At 38.7% G+C, this 23,068-nt stretch overlaps 1 protein-coding gene across 8 annotated transcripts in view; it reads right to left on the bottom strand.

The window, feature by feature from the left end:
- HACE1 (HECT domain and ankyrin repeat containing E3 ubiquitin protein ligase 1) overlaps window positions 1-23,068 on the bottom strand; it is a 154,158-nt gene that overhangs the window by 93,944 nt on the left and 37,146 nt on the right. For all 8 annotated transcript variants that reach the window (XM_051855413.2, XM_070073752.1, XM_051855409.2 and 5 more), the window contains 4 exons: window positions 13,665-13,747; window positions 2,962-3,058; window positions 2,673-2,774; window positions 1,683-1,789 (listed from right to left, as the gene is read on the bottom strand). In XM_051855413.2, coding sequence (XP_051711373.1) covers window positions 1,683-1,789; window positions 2,673-2,774; window positions 2,962-3,058; window positions 13,665-13,747 — 389 coding nt within the window. The remainder of the gene's footprint in view (window positions 1-1,682; window positions 1,790-2,672; window positions 2,775-2,961; window positions 3,059-13,664; window positions 13,748-23,068) is intronic.

Genomic DNA, 23,068 nt, shown 5'->3' with positions numbered 1-23,068 from the left:
AATGTGACAGATGTGAATCACATAATGTATTTGAACATTACTTAGTTTAAGTACCTGCTTAATAAGAAAAAATGTAAACTTAAAATATAGATATTTTATTTTATATAATATAAATATAGATAATTAGTGTGTCTTAAACTTAGAAAGACTTTATCAAGTACCAGGATTTGGGGAACGACTTCAGAGGGGAGTATTATGGAAAGCTGGCATTCCATTAAGTACCAGTATGAATCCCAGCTGCTCTGCTTCCAATCCAGCTCCCTGCTTACGTGCTTGGAAAAGCAGCAGAAGATGGCCCAAGTTCTTTGACTCCTGCCACATATGTGGGAAACCTGGATGGAGTTCCAGGTTCCTGGCTGAGCCCTGGACATTGTGGCCATCTGGGGAATGAACCAACAGATGGATGGAATATCTGTCTCTCCCTTTTTTTTTTTTTTTTAAGATTTATTTATTTATTTGAAAGAGTTACACAGAGAGAGGAGAGGTAGAGAGAGAGAGAAAGGTCTTCCATCCATTGGTTCACTCCCCAAATGGCTGCAATGGCCAAAGCTGCGCCGATCCGAAGCCAGCAGCCAGGAGCTTTTTCCGGGTCTCCAACGCGGGTGCAGGGGCCCAAGAACTTGGGCCATCATCCACTGCTTTCCCAGGCAATAGCAGAGAGCTGGATCAGAAGTGGAGCAGCTGAGTCTCAAACCGGTGCCCATATGGGAAGCTGGCACTACAGGCAGCGGTTTTACACGCTACACCACAGCACTGGCCCATTTCTCCCTTCTAACTCTGCCTTTCAAATAAAAAATAAATCTTTAAAGCAAAAAGAAAATACTATGTATGTAAACTGAAGTAATAAAAAGGCACTGAGGCTGGCGCTGTAGTATAGCAGTTAAGGCACCGCCTGCAGTGCCAGTATCCCATGTGGGCACGGGTTTGGGTCTCAGCTGCTTCACTTCCGGTCCAGCTCTCTGCTATGGCCTAGGAAAGCAATGGAAGATGGCCCAGGTCCTTGGGCCCCTGCACCCATGTGGGAGACACTCGCAGGGCTCCTGGCTCCTGGCTTCAGATAGGCGCAGCTCCGACCACTGTGGCCAATTGGGAAGTGAACCACCAGATAAAAGACTCTCTCTCTCTCTCTCTGCCTTTCCTCTCTCTCTATGTAACTCTGACTTTCAAATAAATAAATAAATCTCTTTTTTTTTAAAAAAAAGGCATTAATTCCATGGATTTAGTGATGAGTCATTAAAACCACAGAACCTTTTGGGAAGAACAAAGACTAAACTGAAGGTCACAATTTAGGGAGAAAACAAAATGAATTATGGAGGAATACTAAAATGTTGAACAGTAGCCTGTATTCTATTCTATAAATTAGTAACCAAGATTCCTGAACTAGTTTCTTGATTCTCTTTCACATACATTTACTTATATGACCAGTCTAAATAGTCATTTCATAAAATTCTAGACACATATGCCCAAATTCAGTTAAGTGTACTCTATTTTTAGTCTCTTTTGAAACACTAAACTCTTTTCTTACAATAGTTGATTATACTGGTCCTTTAAACAAAACAATGAGAAGTCAGCAAATATAACATCTTACCATTGACAAAGACATTCAATAGAATAAACTATTCAGGAGATGACGCCAAAAGACACTAATACCTATTGATCTGCTCTTATTCTGAAACACTCACCTAAGCAGTTTGTGACCATTTGTTGTAGCAACTTCAGCAAGGCTTGTTAGAATCTTTAGGTATTGGCTTTCACTTTGCTGAGACAAATGTTCTAGAACTTGTCGTAACTAGATGTTTTATAAACAAACACAAAAAAAGTGATTATATAGTAATCTGCTAAATTTTACCCAAGAAAAGTATCTGTTAGTCTAATAAGTATCTTAAAGCCAAACAGCTGAAATAAAATCCTTTACAGCTACTGTGCCCTTCATAAATTTAGAGCTAATATAAAGATGATATAAAATTTTTATTTTTTTTACTCTAAAGAACAATAAAATATAGATAGAACAGAAATTGCCAAGTTCATTTAAGGAAATTTAAATCTAAACTTCTAAAATTTAAGAGAATTCTAAACTCTGCCAATTTTTCTTAGAGCTATTCCAAATACAAAACTCAGTCAACTAGTGAATGACCAATCATAACATGATATTCTTTCCCAGATTCTTTTCCTCTGTCCATATTCTAGTTATCTTAAGGAGAGACTAAATCCCAGAGGACAGAAGATTCATGGGCCAAATATTATTAATTACTATATACACAGTTCTTCCTCAATATCCAAGAGACCTTTAAAATAAAAGGTTATGGCATGGTATTTGCATAAAACGTACACACATTCATTCATCCATTCTAGATAATTTGTAATAACTAACATAATCTAAAAGCTATATAAATTATTATTATACTATATTGTTTAGGGAATAATAATAAAGAGTCTATACATGTTCAGTACATCATTTTTAAATATTCCTGAACTGTAGGTTGAATCAATAGAAGTAGAATCCACATATATGGAGAACTGACTATAATTAATACCTATCCTATAATGCAGATAAGCAAATTCAAGTAATTAAAATATTTATAATAAAATTATTGAGCAATTTGTAAAGTGTTATATATGCTAAGCATGAATAAATATTATTCATTTACAAGCTAGTAGCACAATTATGTTACCATATTTTCTCGAAGGTCTTCATTCTGTGTCATTTGAATAATAGTCTGGAAAAGCCTAGGGTGATACTGAATCAATACTTCACAAGTTTCTCCATATCCACCCTAAAAATAAGACTTAAAATTATTCAAGTTTAAAAATAAAGTTCCTTCTAAAGGTCATATTCTTTACAGAATTATAATCTTTGCACTTCATTTAAGAAACAGAGGATTTATCATTCACAGTTTCCAGTATAAATGTAAGCAGCTCAGAATATACCTGTATAAACATATGGGCATATTAAAAACATACCTGTACACATAAATCCAAAGGGGTAACTCCATTTTTATCTGGCAGATATTTGGCTCCTCGTAACAGAAGAATTTGTGCTGTATCTCTTTGTCCATGGCTGTACAGAAAGAGATCAATTTAAAATACCATTCTTTTGAAGTTTTTCCCATGAATTATGGATGGTTAACATAAATCAGTGGAAGACATAATTTTAAAAAACTAAAACAGGAAGAGCTTAGCTTTATCTTCAGTAATCAGGAAAATTTCCCAGTTTTATCATACTTTCATTATATGGATGAGAAACCAACTTATTAAATCTTAGAATTCAACTTGGGTCACATCATCTTCAGTAAGTCATAATATTTGGGGATGGCTACCTACTGCTGAGGGTTATTCTTTATTTCTGCCTTCCACTAAATCCCTTTCTTGGCTCTAGCTTGACCTTCTTCCTATCACACACATCAAATTCTCGACATTTCTAATTTCAAAAGAAACTTAATCCTCAAAATGAGTATAGTCTATGGTACTTTAATATTCTGTAAAAACACTACAAAGGAGAAAATAGTTTCAAAGTAAGATAATAAAGGTGGAAATGTACGGAGTTTTTAGCAAAAAAAAAAAAAAAAAACTATCTAGCTTGTAATCTTTACCAATCCATTCAGTTTGGTTTCTGCTGATAGCTAGCTACTCAATCTAGGCTAGAATAAACAACTCTCCTATCAATATGCCTCATTCTCTGATTGCTCTCTTTCTTATAGAAGCAAAATCAATTAACTACAATTTTTTTGACTAGGACGAAGCTAATTTTTGGGTGGCAACTTCTTTTTCAGTGAGCTCCTTTGAATCCAGATAAGGGGAAAACAAACAAACAAACAAACAAACAAAAAATATATATAGGCTGGCCTTACAGCATAGTGGGTGGGTTAAGCCGCTGCTGTCAATGCTGGCATCACAAAACAGTGCTGTTTTGTGTGCCGGTTGCTCCACTTCCAAACCAGCTCCCTACTAATGGCCTGGGAAAATCAGTGATGGATGGCCCAACTGCCTGGGTCCCTGCCCACCAATGTGGAAACCAAGATATGGTTCCTGGCTCCTGGCTTTGGTCTGGTCAAGCACTGGCCATTGTGGCCATTGGGGAATGAGTCAGCAGACAGAAAATTTCACTCTCTGTCTCTGTCGCTACCTCTCTATGTAATTCTGACATTCAAACTAAATAAGTCTTTAAAAAATTTAATAAAAATAAAAACATATATACAATCTAGGAACACTAAAGTTTAACACTGATTTTAAGAAACACCCAAGAAAGTCATCCAATGAATATTTAATCTGAAAGATTTACTTTGTAGGTGACAAAAAGCACCTAATCCAAACACAGGTGAACCCAGACAGCTGGGCTTCTAGACCAGTACTCTTTCCATTATAACAATAACTAAAGGAGTATGTCATTTCACAAAGAGAACAACTGGCCATATTTATCATTCTATCTCACAAACCATTCTTTCTCACAAGATGGCACTAAATGAAGAACCATTTCTAACCAGTTAAACACTGTTTTAAAAAATAGGATCCTACAGTAAATCTAGTACCAGAAAATCTCACTAATAGTTATTACAGATGTGTCACTTTCAATACTTCATTATAATAATAATCACTTTCCTTAAGACAAATACCAATTGGACACAACTAACTTAAGAGTAATACACAATTTTCTCCAAAAAAGGCAGAAAACCAAGAAGCCAAGTAAATCAGCAACCCCTCTGAAAGCAACAGTAATTAGTTTTACTAATGTACAGGAAGATGTCTTCATCAAGAATCATTTGCCATTAAGCTGTTAATGTTGGTCAAGATATTATATCCTACAATTTACAATCACAATTTATACTATTACGGGGCCAGTGCTGTGGTGCAACAGTTTAAAGCCCTGGCCTGAAGCACAGGCATCCCATATGGACTAGTCTCGGCTGCTCCTCTTCCCATCCAGCTCTTTGCTATGGCCTGGGATAGCAGTGGAAGATGGTCCAGGTCCTTGGACCCCTGCACACGTGTAGGAGACCTGGAAGAAGCTCCTGGCTCCTGGCTTCAGATCGGCTCAACTCCAGCCACTGCGGCATCTGGGGAGTGAACCAATGGATGGAAAACCTCTCTCTCTGTATCTACCTCTCTCTATATAACTCTTTCAAATAAATAATTCTTTTTTAAAAATTTACACTATTATGTTCTTTAACATGTCTAAAAATAAAGGGCCACAGAAAAGCAGCTAACTTGAGCTTAATTTACTTAAGGAGACAGTTTTATACTGGCTAAAACCAAGGTTCTAAGGAATCCATGTTATAAAGCTACTCAATTCAATTTTAATGCTAGTTTACATTTTTTAGTTACTTAATATCCATCTGTCCAATCACTGCAATTAAATTGCAAACTTCTTAACAGTAGACTTGTTCCATAGGGCCAAACAAGGTAGTTGCCTGCTAACATGTACTAAACACAAAAAATTTATTACAGGCTCTAACTTTAGATACCATTCATTTGGCAAATATGTCTTAAAGACACTATTAAAATAACAAGAGACTTGAAGCACTATTTAGAATATACTATGCAACAAACACTATACTCAGTTCTTTTGTCCAGACTGACTTAACTCTGATTCCAGTATAAAATTATGTTAGCAGGAGGTTATTGGGATGAGGTTATCCTTGTACTTTGAAGTCTTCTGCAAAAAATGTAAGCCTAAGTTTAATAATAATTAGTATTTCAAGAAAGTATGATATAAGGCACAGAGGGTATGTGCTATGAGAATAATACATTGGAGATCATACAGTATGAACAGACAAAATTAACATGCACACATGGGATACTGTTCAATACACAGGATAAGAAAGAGTCTGTAAATAGTTACTTTTATATACAGGAAAGAGAATGATTAGCATGAGGAAAAAAGAAAACCACTATTAACACTTTTAGAAAGCTGAAGTAACTTCTAAAGCTATATGAAAATCTCATTTATGATAAGGTGACATTTCATTTCAAAAGTACACAAAATCTGCATAATACAATTAGGGCTTCAAGTACCTCATCTATACTACACCAACAGGTTAGAACTATCTGATGACAGACTACTCAATGCTTCATAAAAGATTTTTCAGTTCAAATAACTACAAAGATTTACTCATACAATAATCACTGTTTACATTTGATGTTATTTTTTTCAAAATTTGAGATAGAGAGCAAGCTGCCATCCTGGTTCATTCACCAAATGTCTCCATCAGCTGGGGCTGGGAACAGGTCTATGGGCTGCAGTCAGGTACCAATAACTCAATCCAGGCCCCTCATTGTGGGTGGCAGGGACCAAATACTTGAGCCATCATCTGCTGCCTCCCAGGGTCTACATAAGCAGGAAGCTGCAATCAGAATCAGAGCTGGGACTGGAACCCAGGTATTCCAACATGGGATGCTGACATCTTAAACAGTGTTTTAACCACTAAGCCAAATGCTTGCTTCAAAGTTGCTTTTTTATGTTGATTGGGGAAGTACTCTTTCCAAAGAAATACCAACCTGTTTTATGTAAACTAAGAAAGCTGGCAACAATTTAATTTGTAAGAAACTTATTGGGACTGGCACTGTGGCTCAGTAGGTTAGCTGCTGGCTGCAATGGCAGCATCCCATATGAGCAATGGCTCACGTCCTGGCTGCTCCACCTCCAATGCAGCTCTCTGCTAATGAGCAGTGGAAATGTCCCAAGTACTTGAGCCTCTGCCACCCACCTGGGAGATGCAGATGGAGTTCCAGGCTCCTGGTTTCAGCCTGGCCCAGTCTCAGCTGTTGTGGCCATTTGGGGAATGAATGATCGGATGGAAGATTAATCAATCAATTTCTCTCTCTCTCTGATCCTGCCTTTCAAATAAGTAACTCTTTTTTAAAAAGAAAAGAAATTTATAGTGGCTTCTAAAGCAGTTAGAACTAATTTCTCAAATACCTTCAGTCTTAGGAATTTGAAAATTTGCCCAGAGTATATATAGTTGCAATAGTTTTTACAATTGCTTATGAACCAAAGAAACCATACTTTCTCCAAAGTCTTCTCTTATTCTCAAAGCTTACAATTTCAAGTCTAAGGGTTGTTTTATATAGCTATTTTGATTCTGAGTTTTCTAATTAAAAGAAGTTACCTATCAGTGGCTACAAATCTATATACTTGTTCTTACTTTTTTCTGTTAGAAACCTTTACAACTCCATAAACATCTCAGTAATTTACTGTTACCTACACAATTTCAATTAAATCTTGCCTTTCCTAACAGAAGAAAGGCTATCCACAGATTAAAAAAATACTTGAAATCATTACACATCCAAATCTTTATTTGAAAAACTTTGCTGAAGGAATGAGGGGTATTATAACCAAATATAAAATCAATCTACTAATGTAAGAACCTGAAGTATTACTATCAGTCATACAAAAGACCTGAAAACAAAGTTGTGTAAAGTTGTCAGATGAAAAAAAAATCAACAGTGTGCCAATATTTTACAGAATAGAAACCTAATGGTTATGTCTTATCCAGAGTACCTAGAAAAGAAGAAGAGTGGCTGGAAAACCCTTCCTGTCAAAGTTTTAAAGTCAAAATCAATATGAGAATGACTCACTGAAGCCCTACATGATTAGAATAGAGGCAATACAAAGAAAATGTTGGCAAGGTAGAATAATTATATTTCTCAGAAAGAAAGTCTTATATAGGAAACAAATTAAATGAGGACAATATAATGTTATGTTCACTGGGGAGTGGAGAAGTATACTAGTGCTCAGTAGCACTAAGTGCTAAATACTCTGCAGAATGTTTTACATAACACGTCATTTAGTTCTCAGCATTTCCATCTCACCAAAAAGAAAAAAAAGCTTTGGAGGTCAAAAAACTTGACTAAAGTTGTATAGCTTTAGTGTTGGAATTTTAACCCTGACTCCAAAAACTAGGCTCTCTCCTATCTCAATACCATCTACTATAAACTTCAAACAAAAAAAGACAGTCAGAGTGAGTGTTGTGGCATGGTGAGTTGGGCCACTGCCTATAATGCCCACACCCCACATGAGAGAGCCAATTCTAGTCTCGGCTGCTCCACTTCCAATCCACCTTCCTGCTGATGCACCCCGGGAAGCAGCAGGTGATGGCTCAAGGGCTTCAGCCCCTGCCACCCCCATAGGAGACTGGATGGAGCTCCTGGTTCCTGGCTCCTGCCAGGGCCAGCCCTGGCTAGTGTGGGCACTTAGAAGTGAACTTGTAAATGACTTCTCCCACACATAGTTCCCTCCTATCCCCCTTCTCTGTCACTTTGTCTTTCAAGTACATGAAAATAAACACACAAAAAAAGTGGCTTCAGTGATTAACCCTTAAACATATAATTTATCTAGCATTATTTTTCGATCAATAAAAACTTATTTTCTGTTAGTCTTTTGCCTTTAGAACCCTGTAATTTGTCCTCAGGGTTGGCTAACTCTACTGCTCACCAAGACAAATTTATCAATTATCAGAAACAATAAACTGAATAATTCATATTTTTAATGTACACCTATACCTAGATTCACAAGTTCAATTAAAAGTCTGCTAAGTCTGCTTGCAAATGAACCACGTTTTGTACCTATCAACCTTTCACAATGATGAATTTCCAGGTTCATTTCTCAGCACAGACTTCCTTAACCATTTTTATTCAAAAATATTTAATATTTGCTAGAATAATATTTATCAGAAAGCACTTCTAAAAAATTCTTTTCAGAATCCCTGTATTCAGACTACAGGAATATCCCAGTCTGTATAACACTAATACACCTATATTATTAACTATTATAAACAGTACCTTTTGAATATTTTTCAAGCATGTAATTATAGTGATTGAAAAATATTTACTAAGCATCTAAATGCACTGGACATCAAGTGGTAAATAAAATAAACAAAACTACTGCTTTCATTGAGCTTTCAGTCATATAGGGAAAACAGACTATAAACAAGTAAATAATCACAAGAAAATGACTATGAGGCTATGACAGAAAATGTGGGTAAAAGGCCAGTGCCGCGGCTCAATAGGCTAAACCTCCACCTGCGGTGCCAGCACACCGGGTTCTAGTCCCGGTTGGGGCACCGGATTCTGTCCTGGTTGCTCCTCTTCCAGTCCAGCTCTCTGCTGTGTCCCGGGAAGGCAGTAGAGGATGGCCCAAGTGCTTGAGCCCTGCACCCCATGGGAGACCAGGAGAAGCACCTGGCTCCTGGCTTCGGATCAGCACGCCGGCCGCAGTGGCCATTGAGGGGTGCACCACAGGAAAAAGGAAGACCTTTCTCTCTGTCTCTCTCTCTCTCTCACTGTCCACTCTGCCTGTCAAAAAAAAAAGAAAAGAAAAGAAAAAAGAAGAAAAAATGTGGGGAAATGCCTACGTAGATTGATCAGGAATGTCCAGGAATGTCTTCCTAAAAAGTAACAGTTAGCAGTGACAAGGAGAATAAGAAGTCAGCCACATAGAAAGCCTAGGGAAGAACATTGCACACAAAACAAATTTCATGTGGAAAACCTGAAGCAAAGAGTTGGCTGCATTTAAGGAACTCAGTGAGAGCCAACATGGCTAAAGCACAAGAAGCAAGCAGGGTTCAGAACCTTTGGGTCTCACAGGCCAAGACAGATTTTGTATTTTATTTGAAACGCAACAAAGAAGCACTAAAGGGACAAGCAAGTGACCTAGAAGTTAAGTGACTGGTTGGGACATTCACATCCTATATCAGAGAACTGAGTTTGAGTCCCAGCCCTGGCTTCTGATTCCAGCCTTCTGCTAATACAGACTCCGGGAGGCTCAAGTGATGGGTATCCATTACCCATGTGGGAGACTGGGTTGAGAGTTCTTGGCTCACAGCTCTGTGCTGGTCCAGCCTCACTTGTTGCAGACATTTGGGGAATGAACCAGCACATAGGAGCTCTATCTATCTCTTTCTCTCTTTCTCTGCTTCTTGAATGAATAGAAAAAAAAATATTTTAGAGGCAAGGAAAAGTTTTAAATACAGAGTTTAAACATAAAATGCAGGCCGGTGCTATGGCGTGGCATAGTGGGTAAAGACACCACCTGCAGTACCAGCATCCCATATGGGCGCCAGTTCAAGTCCCGGCTGCTCCATTTCCAATCTAGCTCACTGCTGATATGCCTGGGAGAGCAACAGAAGATGGCCCAAGTCCTTGGGCCCCTGATCCACGTGGGAAACCTGGAAGAAGCTCCAGGCTCCTGGCTACAGATTAGCCCCACTCCAGCCATTGCAGCCATTTGGGGAGTGAATCAGCAGATGGAAAGACCAGATCTCTCTGCCTCTCTGTAACTCTGCCTTTCAAATAAATAAATCTTTAAAAAACTAACATAAAGTGATAATAGCTGATTCATTTTACTAGATTAACATGAGTGCTGATGTTCGAATACACTGGCAGGAAATAGCAAAGGCATCAGTAAGCCTATTTAAGAGATTGCTATATTAAATAAAAGCTTTCTTAAAATGAGAGAGAGAAAGAGGGAGAGAAAGAGGCCAGCGCCACCTGGTCTGAAGCACTGGCATCCCATATGGACGCTGGTTTGAGATCCAGCTCTCTGCTATGGCCTGGGAAAGCAGTAGAAGATGGCCCAAGTCCTTGGGCCTCCCGGCATGGGAGGCCCGGAAGAAGCTCCTGGCTCCTGGCTTCGGATCGGCGCAGCTCCAGCCATTGCAGCCAATTGGGGTGTGAACCATCGGATGCAAGACCTCTCTCTCTTTCTCTTCGTAACTCTTTCAAATAAATAAATAAATCTTTAAAAGAGAGAGAGAGAGTGAGAGTCTGCTATAGGTAAGAGGTTGAAACTTTAAAGTGGTGTCAGGGAGTTGGAGAGAAGTAGAGATTCAGAACATACTCTGAAGGCTGAATTTATAGAACTTACTAACAAATTCCAAATTCAAAGAGACAGAGAGAGAGACAGAAAATAATAATCTAGTTTCTTATCTAAACAATTGGGAAAGTAAGGGTTCCACTGAATTTAGAAGAGGAAAGCTGGAGTAAATGTTTAAAAAGAAAAATAAGAACATGTTAACATCTGACATTTTATGAGACTTCTAAGGGATGATGTAAGTCAAGCAGGAGGACATTCAAATCTGGAGCTTCAAAGAAAGGTCAGATCTAAAGATAACCCCATAAGACAGGATGTGATCTCAGGAAATCAATGGTATGATTCATAAATTCAGCATGCTATGGAAAGAACTGGTTTTCCAGTCAAGCAGCCAAATTATCAATATAAATGTAAGACAATGGATGGATTTAGAAAAGATCTAGAAATCTCTTATATGTAAGAACTCTTAAATCTAATAACTGAAATACAATTCATTTCACCTAAATAAAAGAGAAAAATCACTATAATATTTTGTACACCGATTCCAACTGCAACTACACTTAGGTAACATAACATTATATATGTATGTGTGTGTACATATCTATGTGTAGGTATAGGTGCATATACATACATACAATATAGCTAGCTCCTTGGGAAGTGAGATTTATTACTTATTGCATCACCTAAGCCTCTAACAATGTATGGCACCCACTGAATGCTAGCTAAATGTTTGCCATTTACATGAACAATTATATAGAAAATTAATAAAATATATACTTCAAGAAAATGAATCCAGATATACAAACATAATGTATAACTCAATATCTAATAAGACTAATTCAAATTTTTAAAAGCATAATAGACACAGCAAAAGGAAAGACATGGCTCTAAGCCAAAATATAGAACTGATCTGGTTATTTAATAAAGAGAATTATGGGAATTACTAGATTACTGGTTTTTTTTGGTTAACAAGTAGCTAGGGAATGTTGGTGTTGGAGATATCAAGATGGTTGAATAGAGAATAAGCATCCACCTCAGCCAGAAAAGTGTCAGAACAACAAGGGAAGAATTGTATTTCCAGAAGTCTAAGGGAAAGTTTCAGAAAAGAAGTGATGGAAACTATAAACAGCACAAAGACTCTGAAAACTATCAGCAAGAGGGGGAGAGAGAGAGAGAGAGAGAGAGAGAGAGAGAGAGACAGAAACAAATCACACTGCACCTTGGCCAGGGGACACTATACTGACGGAAAAAAGTTCTACATACAACATTTTAGAACTGAGGCGATGGGCTAAAGGAATGCTTCATCAAAGAACCAAGAAGAACTGCAAACAATGCAAAGATTCTAAAAAAACATGAGACAGAGAGAAAGACAGACAGGCAGACAAAGCACACCACTGCTGCCACTGCTCTTACTCCAGCACCCCAGGCTGGAGACACCATCTTGTTTAGTAAAGGGTGCTACTTAGAAAACTAGACTGAGGGGACAGACTGAGAGAAAAACTTCAGTAAGAAAGTGTCAAGATCTGCAAACAAGGCCAGCGCCGCGGCTCACTAGGCTAATCCTCCGCCTTGCGGCGCTGGCACACCAGGTTCTAGTCCTGGTCAGGGCGCCGGATTCTGTCCCAGTTGCCCCTCTTCCAGGCCAGCTCTCTGCTATGGCCCGGGAGTGCAGTGGAGGATGGCCCAAGTGCTTGGGCCCTGCACCTGCATGGGAGACCAGGATAAGCACCTTAGCCTATTGAACCACGGCGCCGGCTTGTAACTATCTTTCAAACAAATAAAATAAATCTTTACAAAAATAAATCTAGAAACAGAACTTCCATATGATCAAGCAATCTCACTACTGGGCGTATACCCAAAAGACATGAACTGATTGTACCAAAAAGATACCTACTAAACCATGTTTATTAGCAGCACTGTTCTCAATAGCCAAAATACGGAATCAACCAAGGTGTCCATCACCTGATGAATGGATAAAGAAAAATTGGTATATATACACAATGGGATACTATTCAGCCACTTAAAAAATGAAATCCTGGCCAGTGCCGCGGCTCACTAGGCTAATCCTCCGCCTTGCGGCACCGGCACACCGGGTTCTAGTCCCGGTCGGGGCACCGGATTCTGTCCCGGTTGCCCCTCTTCCAGGCCAGCCCTCTGCTGTGGCCCGGGAGTGCAGTGGAGGATGGCCCGAGTACTTGGGTCCTGCACCCCATGGGAGACCAGGAGAAGCACCTGGCTCCTGCCTTCGGATCAGCGCGGTGCGCCGGCTGCAGTGCGCCAGCCGTGGCGGCCATTGGAGGGTGAACCAACGGCAAAAGGAAGACCTTTCTCTCTGTCTCTCTCACTGTCCACTCTGCCTGTTAAAAAAAAAATATATATATATATATGAAATCCTGTCATTTGCAGCAACATGGGGACACCTTGTTGAGTGAGAAAGACAAATATTGCATGTTCTTTCTTATATGTGGGAGCTAAAATTTTAAGAAAAAAAAAAAGAAAGAAAAACTCTGACACAAGGTGTTGATTACTAGAGGCTGGGAGAGGAATGGCAGGCATGTGGTGTTGAGGATATGAGAACTCACAGTTTTTTGTGTGATTTTAAAACATTTTTCAAATAAAAGCTTTAAAAAATTAGTCTAAAATTGAAATCAAGTATATCAAAAGCTCCTATCTGTAATTTTAAAAATTGGCAATTAAATAAAAAAATACTTTTTCTCATATAGTTAATTAACAGGCCATAATCCTCCTGTTTTGTGGGAAAACAAGGGTTTTAGAACATATATAGAAATGTTTGCATTTGGAAATATGGGCAAGAGACAACATTCTTTAATAAGAAAAATCTCAATACAAAATAGCATACCTGCAAGCAAAGTACAACGGAGTGGCTCCTGAGACATTTGGTCGATTAATATCAGCACCACTGTCTAGTAAGCATTGCACTGTCTGGGGAGAAGAGAAACAATTAAAAGTTAACCCAGAGAAGTCAAACAAAAGAACCAATTGTCACAATTTTAATTCATTTAAGAAACATTCTTCTCAAAACTTGAAGCTTTAAAAAGAAACTGAGTGCACATATGACAATAATGATACTGAAAATTCAACTTTTGGTAAGCTCCCTGAGCTTCTCAGGCACTTTGATATATGCATGAATTATCAGCTTCACATCAACTGCCAACCTGGGAAGGCTCTAGAGCAGTGCCGTATCATGAGGCTACTAAGCAGAAAAATGTGGTAGTACGAAATAGGAAATGAATTTTTAATTTTGAATTAAAGTAAATTTTAATTTTATTTCATTGTAATCTAAAGCTGAACAGCCACAAATGGCTAGTGAAATGGACACTGATTTAGATATTTAAATTTAACAGCCAGAATTTCCTTTAACTCTAAAAATAAAAAATGTGTACCAAAGATATAATTCACCCAATGTCAACAAGCATAATTTTTTTTTTTTTTTTTGACAGGCAGAGTGGACAGTGAGAGAGAGAGAGAGAGAGAGCGAGACAGAGAGAAAGGTCTTCCTTTGCCATTGGTTCACCCTCCAATGGCTGCTGCAGCCGGCACACTGCGCGGATCTGAAGCCAGGAGCCAGGTGCTTCTCCTGGTCTCCCATCGGGTGCAAGGCCCAAGGACTTGGGCCATCCTCCACTGCACTCCCTGGCCACAGCAGAGAAGAGGGGCAACCGGGACAGAATCCGGCACCCCGACCAGGACTAGAACCTGGTGTGCCGGCGCCGCAAGGCGGAGGATTAGCCTAGTGAGCCGCGGCACTGGCCCAACAAGCATAATTTTTAAAATACAAAATGTTAAAACCTAAGAAGCTCTTTTGTTGTTAACAGTAGCCAGTACTGGCTTAGCGTCTCTGACAGTCATTGACATATACTGTGTTCCCTAATCACTATTCCTACAATCATTTGACTCATACTTAGAGACAGTAAGCTAACATAAAATCTTAAAAATACATTATCTGATGATTAAGGATAGGTCAGGGCCCACATGAAACCTTAAAAAAAATACGCATTTTCTGGTTTTATTTCCATGATTCTCATTTGAGTTTCTCATGCAAAAAGAAAGAAAAATGTAAAAACAAAGTAGTTTTCAGAATCAGACTATTCAATATTACTTCTGCATTGAACACACATGCCTATGGTAAGTGCTGCTATGAAACTTACTATTAGGGTACTTCAAACAATTCATGAAAAATGGAATGAAATGGCAACTTTATTTTAGCGTGAAAAGATCTTAAAATGCATACATTGCTTTTTCATAATGCCTTTTTTCCATAATCCTCTTACATAGATTTTTAAATATTTTGCATGAAAATAAACTTTTCATTTAATTTTCCATGAACTGTTTGAAGCACCTCAAATTTAAGACACAACTATAACAGGCCTTTAACCTGAAAAAATCAAAATTAAAAAAAAAAAACTCTCAGAAAAAATAAAAATAAAGGAAACAAGAAAAAAACAAAATATGAAAAGGAACTAATATCCTCAGATAAAAAAGAAATTACACCATTGGAACAAGATCAAGATGTCAAGGGGGATATATTCAGAGAATAAGAAATTAAAAATATGACATAAGAAATAAAAATTCAACAGAAGATTTAGAAAAACAATGTTGAAAAATTCCACATAAAGAAAGTAAAATTAAAAGACAAGTAAAAATAGAAAATATGAGAAAATTAGAGGAACACAAGGAAAACATTACAAAAATTGAATAAAGCAACTAAAGATAATGGGGATAAAAGGGAAACAATAAGTAAATTGCATCAAAAAATATTCTAGGACAACTAGATTTAAAAGAATCTCAGGTACTACATGATATTCAAGTATGCTGAATTATCAATGTAATTGCCAGATTTTAAAAGGTCACCAAAGGCCAGTATTGTGGCACAGTAGGTTAAGCCACAGCTTGCAACAGCAGCATCCCTTACGTCAGGCTGAGTCTTGGCTGCTCCATTTCTGATCTAGTTCCCCACTAATGTGCCTGAAAAAGCAGTGGAAGATGGCCTAAGTACTTGGGTCCCTGCCCCATTTGAGAGACCCAGGTAGAGCAGTGGCTCCTAGCTTCAGTCAGGCCCAACCCAGTCTGCTACTTGCAGGCATTTAGAGAGTAAACCAGCAGACAGATCTATCTGTACTCTGCCTTTCAAATAAATTAGAAAAATTTTTAAAAGCAAATAGCCATAGAATTTTATTATTTGGAAATATACATCACAGAAAAAGCTAAGAGTTGAAAATTCTTGCCTCTGACAATGACAGCTTGACAAAGAATGGTAGTTTAAGGGACTGTAATTTTTTATTAAAACTATTTTTTAAATCAAATATTTTAAGAAACAGTATTTACATATTGCTACTTAAATTTACTTCTATTCCAATATGGATTCTAAAATCTATGTAATAGAAATATTGTCAAATAAAGCCTTATTATCAACTATATAATTTTTTTGAGGACAAGAAGCCAAGTACAGGTTTCAAATGTAAGACAAGAAGCATTTAAGTCATTGTTTTATAAAAAAATTGGCCTACTTGAGCCTTTTAATCATGACTTTCCTTTCCTCTTTCTGATTTTTGACCCAGAAGCTGCATCTGCCTGGTCCCAAAACAGGAGTGAGATGGAAAGCTGCAACAGTGTTCACAACTGTCACAAAAATTACAAATAGTAAATCTTCATCACTCAAGAGGCTCAGGAAAAATGAAAGCACAGACAATATATACTAATCCAAATATTATTAATATATTAATATGCAAGTTTCAAAACCCAGCAACCCAGAAACTCCAATCAAGTAATTATTAACAAGATATACTACACATTCACATAAATTATACAGTTAAAACTACATACTGAAATAATAAATCTTAAAATGTGCCCAGAAACTGCTAAGTAAACATTTGTCATTTCATTTACTACATCCAGTGAGAAAGCTAATATTCCCTGCATTTTCATAAGCAGGAAACTGAGTCTCAAAAAGATCAAGTAATCTGTACCCAACATAAAAACAGTGATGAAGGGGTTAAAATGTAAGACCATGTACATAATCATATAAACTAGAAATTCTAATTTTTCTGAATTCAGATTACTAAATAGTATTATGGTTAATCTGATATATTTTTATAAACTATACTAATCAAGATAATCTACTAATTGCCTACTAAATAACAACTAAAGATTCAAACTCAATTGCCTATCTATTTGCTTTTAGTTTTAAAATATCATTTTTACAAAAATAAATAAGAAATAAGAAAAAATAAAATACCATTTTAAAATCACATACTTTTCATAGTGTTTCTGTATTTTTAGAATGTAGAATTTATATTACACAATTGAGCCAAACATCTTCCTCTACTGATCTCAACAAAGTGGTAAGCAAAACTTTGAACAAATCATAGAAGGCATGACTTACAATAGGAACTATCATATGGTCTTGTCATATATTTGTGCATCCTACAAAGACATTAAGAATTCTTGACAGAAAAACACTTAAGAAAGTGGAAACTGCTTGTTTTAACATTTTATATTCTACCAGAAATCTTTCTGCTTTTCAATTTTAATACAAATATCCCAATTAAGATTCTCATAATAGGGACTGGCATTGTGGCACAGCAGGTTAAGCTGCCATTGTGACACCAGCATCTGATACAAGTGCCAGTTTAAGCCCCAGCTTCTCCACTTCTGATCCAGCTTCCTGTTAATGTGCTTGGGAAAGCAATGAAGATAGCCCAAAGGCTTGGCCCCTATCACCTATGTGAGAGACCCAAATGAAGTTCAGGGCTCCTGTCTTTCACCTGGCCCAGCCCTAGCAGTTGTAGCCATCTGGGAAGTGAACCAGTGGATGGAAGATTCTCTATGTCTCTCTCTGCTAACTCTGCCTTTCAAATAAATAAATAAATCCTTTTTAAAAATCCTGAAGATATGTAATCATTAAAAGAAACATTTTTTTATTTTTTATTTATTTATTTTTTGACAGGCAGAGTTAGAGAGAGAGAGAGAGAGAGAGAGAGAAAGAGAGAGAGAAGTCTTCCTTTTCCATTGGTTCACCCCCCAAGTGGCCGCTATAGCCGGCATGTTGCGGCCAGCGGGCTGTGCCAATCCAAAGCCAGGAGCCAGGTGCTTCCTCCTGGTCTCCCATGCGGGTGCAGGGCCCAAGCACTTGGGCCATCCTCCACTGCACTCCTGGGCCAAAAGAAACATTTTTAAAAAGCTTTCAACAGCTTCACATAAAATGTTGCCTGAAGAAAAAAATCACTTCATTTACAGTAAGGATTAAAAATGTATAAAGGTATCTGAGTGTGAAGAAAAAAAAATTGCCTTGCAGCACTAAATGACTGAAGAATCACCAATCTTTGTGATTTAAAAAAAATAAGATGCTTGTTTGTTGTTTCCTTCTTGTAAAAACGCTGAAACAAGAAAGGATGCAGAATTCAATCAATCAATGATTGAACAGTACACCAGGAGCAGCAAGTCACAGATAATCTAACTCATAGTTTTGGGTGGTTGGCTGTTTTTCCTTGTGTTATTTTATCTCCAACCATTTCTTTGAAGTGGAAAAGTAAAGACAATTCAAGTACAAAGCACCTACAAAGCAGCTGCCTCAGCAATCAGCAGACTGCACAGCAGTGAGCAGTAAAGGAAGTAAGTCAGCTTTACTTGCTGGCAGATCAGGGCACAGAGACTGTTATCACTTATCCAACCCACCCGACTCCTACTGGACCTTGTTGGAGAGGTGAGCCCTCCTGGGTCTCTTACTACAACTTCACTGGCTAGTGTGCAAATAGATTCTCATACCCAAATAATCCAAAGTGATAATATTTCAATGGTAAGGCAAAACATCTAACTGCAATAACAAATTATTTTATTGCTGACAATACACATATCTGATATAGACAAAAAATGAAGGACAGCTACATAATACTTCAATAAGGGGGTCAACATTGTGCCACAGTGAGTTAAACTGTTGCATAAAATACTGGCAACCCACAGAGAGAACTGGGCTAACCTTACAGGAGTTTCACTGTCTTATGAGTGATAGCAAAAGTTGGAGGAGCAGCTGAAATCTCTCAGAATTTACGGGATGAAAAAACCAAAGAGCTAAAGACCAAACTCTGAGGAACTCCAAAACTTAAAGGAAAGAAATTGGGGGGCCTGCACTGTGGCATAGTGGGTAAAGCCACCGCCTGCAGTGCTGGCATCCCGTTTGGGCTCTGGTTCGAGACCCAGCTGTTCCACTTCTGGTCCAGCTCTCTGCTGTGGCCTGGGAAAGCAGTACAAGACAGCCCAAGTTGTTGGATCCCTGCAATTCTGCCTTTCAAATAAATAAATAAATCTTAAAAAAAAATTTCTCTCTACTATGTACTATGGGTTACTTTGGATAATAGTTGTAAAAATGAACAAACTGGACAAAAAAATCTCTGATCTCATGAATTTACATTATGGTGGAAAAGCAAGACCAAGAGATAAAATACTGAATTTAAAAAAAAAAAAAAACACTTCTATGTATATGCTACCTGGTGATCAGTGCTATCCAGAAAATGAAACTAGGACTATTATTTGTGTTCAATTTATTTTAGCAAGTTTCTTTCCCTAAAAGCCCTACCCACAAATACTTCTGTGAAAACCACCATCAAGTCCAAAAACAATGTCATTTATAATGACAGTCATAATTTCTTTGTTTTCAGAATTTTACATGTAAAATACAACAAAAATATCTGTGACTAATAGCTGATTACTGACATCTTTCAAACTAGTATACAGAATTTTAAGAACTATATTGGTTGGCCGGCGCCGCGGCTCACTAAGCTAATCCTCCACCTAGCTGCGCCAGCACACCGGGTTCTAGTCCTGGTCGGGGTGCCAGATTCTGTCCCAGTTGCCCCTCTTCCAGGCCAGCTCTCTGCTGTGGCCCGGGAGTGCAGTGGAGGATGGCCCAAGTGCTTGGGCCCTGCACCCCATGGGAGACCAAGAGGAAGCACCTGGCTCCTGTCTTCGGATCAGCGCAGTGCGCCGATCACAGCGCGCCAGCCGTGGCGGCCATTGGAGGGTGAACCAACGGCAAAAAGGAAGACCTTTCTCTCTGTCTCTCTCTCTCACTATCCACTCTGCCTGTCAAAAAAAAAAAAAAAAAAAAGAACTATACTGATTGGCGCCATGGCTCACTAGGCTAATCCTCCGCCTGTGGCGCCAGCACCCCAGGTTCTAGTCCTGGTTGGGGCACCAGATTCTGTCCCGGTTGCTCCTCTTCCAGTCCAGCTCTCTGCTCTGGCCCAGGAAGGCAGTGGAGGATGGCCCAAGACCTTGGGCCCTACACCCGAATGGGAGACAGAAGGAAGCACCTGGCTCCTGGCTTCGGATTGGAGCAGTTCCAGCCATTGTGGCCATTTGGGGAGTGAACCAATGGAAGGAAGACCTTTCTCTCTGTCTTTCTCTCTCTCTAACTCTGCCTGTAAAAAAAAAAAAAAAAGAACTATACTGAACTAAAATAGTTTATGTGCCCAAAACTATACTAGCAAAATATGCTCTTAACAAAATTCAGAATTGCAAATTTCCTGCCCAACTCCCCCACCACCACCAAGAAAAATATTCTCACAGTGCTTGATTATCTAGAAGGGTCCTATTCCTTACAGAAGAAATTGCTAGGGAAAATGCAGAAAGAAAAGCATATAAAGGGGGATTTTTATATAGCTTTCAAGAGATCCTTAAGAAGAAACAACACAATTTCAATAGACTTCATAAGTTTTCAATAGATAAAACAATATCCTAAGCAGAAAACTAAAGTGCAAAGCTAAGGTCTGGGTCAATCTCAAAAGTCATTTAATTGAAGGTAGTGACTAACCAAGACAACTCGGGCCCAATACATTGTAAACTATAAGGCAAGAAAAAACAGGGCAGCTCGATGTGATCAATGCTAACTTTCAGAACAACACTGATCAAAGTAAAAGGAATAGGAGGGGTGGGAATGTGGGTTGGAGGGCGGGTATGGTGGGAAGCATAACTATATTCCTAAAATTGTACTCGTGAAATTTTTGTATTCCTTAAATAAAAGGTTTCTTTTGGGGGGAAAAAAGTGAAAGGATTAGAGATATTCAATAATAAAGCTAGAAGCAAAAATCTAAGGGTGGAATTATCATCTGCTAAAAGAAGACTAAACAACCAAAGACATATCTTTGAAGACCTAAATCCATAACCCAATACCATCAAATTATTAGAGAACACTGGGGAAATCCTGCAAGACATTGGCACTGGCAAAGAGTTCTTGGAAAACCCCAGAGGCACAAGCAATCAAAGCCAAAATTCACAAATGGGATTACATCAAACTGAGAAGCCTCTGTACTGCAAAATAAATACTAAGGAAAGTAAAGAGGCAACCAACAGAATGGGAGAAATTATTTGCAGACTATACAACTGATAGAGGATTAATAACTAGAATATATAAAGAGATCAAAATTCAACAACAAAACAAACAATCCACTTAAGAATTGGGCAAAGGGGGCCAGTGCTGGGGCTTAGCAGGTAAAGCCACCGCCTGCAGTGCTGGCATCCCATATGGGTGCCAGTTCAAGTCCCAGCTGCCCCACTTCTGATCCAGCTCTCTGCTATGGCCTGATAAAGCACTACAAGATGGTCCAAGTCCTTGGGCCCCTGCACCTGCATGGGAGACCCAGAGGAAACTCCTCACTCCTGGCTTCAGATTGGTCCAGCTCCAGTTGTTGCAGCCAATTTGGGAGTGAACCAGCGGATGGAAGACCTCTCTCTCTCTCTCTCTCTTTAAAAAAAAAGAAAAAGAAAAGAAATGGGCAAAGGACTTAAACGGGCATTTTTTAAAAGACGAAATACAAATGGACAACAGACACATGAAAAAATGCTAGCCGGCGCCGCAGCTCACTAGGCTAATCCTCCGCCTGTGGCGCTGGCACACCGGGTTCTAGTCCTGGTTGGGGCGCCAGATGCTGTCCCAGTTGCTCCTCTTCCAGTCCAGCTCTCTGCTCTGGCCCAGGAGTACAGTGGAGGATGGCCCAGGTCCTTAGGCCCTGCACCCGTATGGGAGACCAGGAGGAAGCACCTGGCTCCTGGCTTTGGATCGGCACAGCACGCCAGCTGCAACACACGAGCCTTAGCAGCCACCTAGGTGATGAACCAACAGAAAAAGGAAGACCTTTCTCTGTCTCTCTCTCTCACTAACTTTGCCTGTCCCCCCCCCCCAAAAAAAAGCTCAGTATCATTAGCTATCAGGGAAATGCAAATCAAAACCACAATGAGGTTTCACCTCACCCCAATTACAATGGCTTTCACACAGAAATCAACAAACAACAAATGCTGGCGAGGATGTGGGGAAAAAAGGTACCCTAATCCACTGTTGGTGGGAATGTAAACTGGTAAAGCCACTATGAATGCAGATATCTCAGAAATATGACTATAGAACTACCATATGACTCAGCCATCCCGCTCTGGGAATTTACCCAAAGGAAATTAAATCAGCATATGAAAGAGTTATCTGTACCCCCATGTTTATTGCAGCTCAATTCACAATCGTTAAGACATGGAATCAACCCAAATGCCCATCACCTGACACTTTGAGAAGCAAGACTTGAACAGCCCTTGTCTTGACTGTTGAGGAACAGTGTTTTTTTTTTCTTTCATACTATTTGTTGAACTCTTTACTCAATATAAATGTATATGTATAAAGTCAATTGAAAACAGATCTCAGTAAAAATTAAGAGTGGGAATAAGAGAGGGAGGAGGAAGAGGGGTGGGAGTATGAGTGGAAGGGCAGGCAGTGGGAAGAATCACCATCTTCCTAAATTTTTAATTATGAAGTATATGAAGTTTATAACTGTAAAGTTGTATAGTTCTTTATACATTCCTACAGACTTACTTCTAAGGGTACAGTGCCATGAGACCCCAAAACCCCTTAAGCTGGTTGGTAAAAATACTATCTCAAGTGTTAAAGTGATCCTATGGACAGGATTAACTGTCTGGTAATAATAATAGATAAAATTAAAAAGGAGTGAATGCTCCAACATAGGAAGCGGTCCACACTATGAGCAGACTCACAGAATTACGCTCTGACCTCCAAATCAGCCCTTAAAGCATTCTGGTGTGGCTGAAAAGCCCATGAGAGCATTTCAGGCATAGAAAGCCAAGACACTGTGGCAAAAAATGTTCTACATGAAGGACGTCAGTGGGTGAGACCTCAGTAAAAATAAGTGGCCATCAAAGAAGGAGGTACTTTTCTCTGAAGGGAAAAGAGAACTTCCACCTTGCTTATGG

This window comes from Oryctolagus cuniculus, chromosome 5 (genome assembly GCF_964237555.1).
Source record: "Oryctolagus cuniculus chromosome 5, mOryCun1.1, whole genome shotgun sequence".
Taxonomy (NCBI): Eukaryota; Metazoa; Chordata; class Mammalia; order Lagomorpha; family Leporidae; genus Oryctolagus; species Oryctolagus cuniculus.
This window is presented reverse-complemented; position numbering and strand designations above follow the sequence as displayed.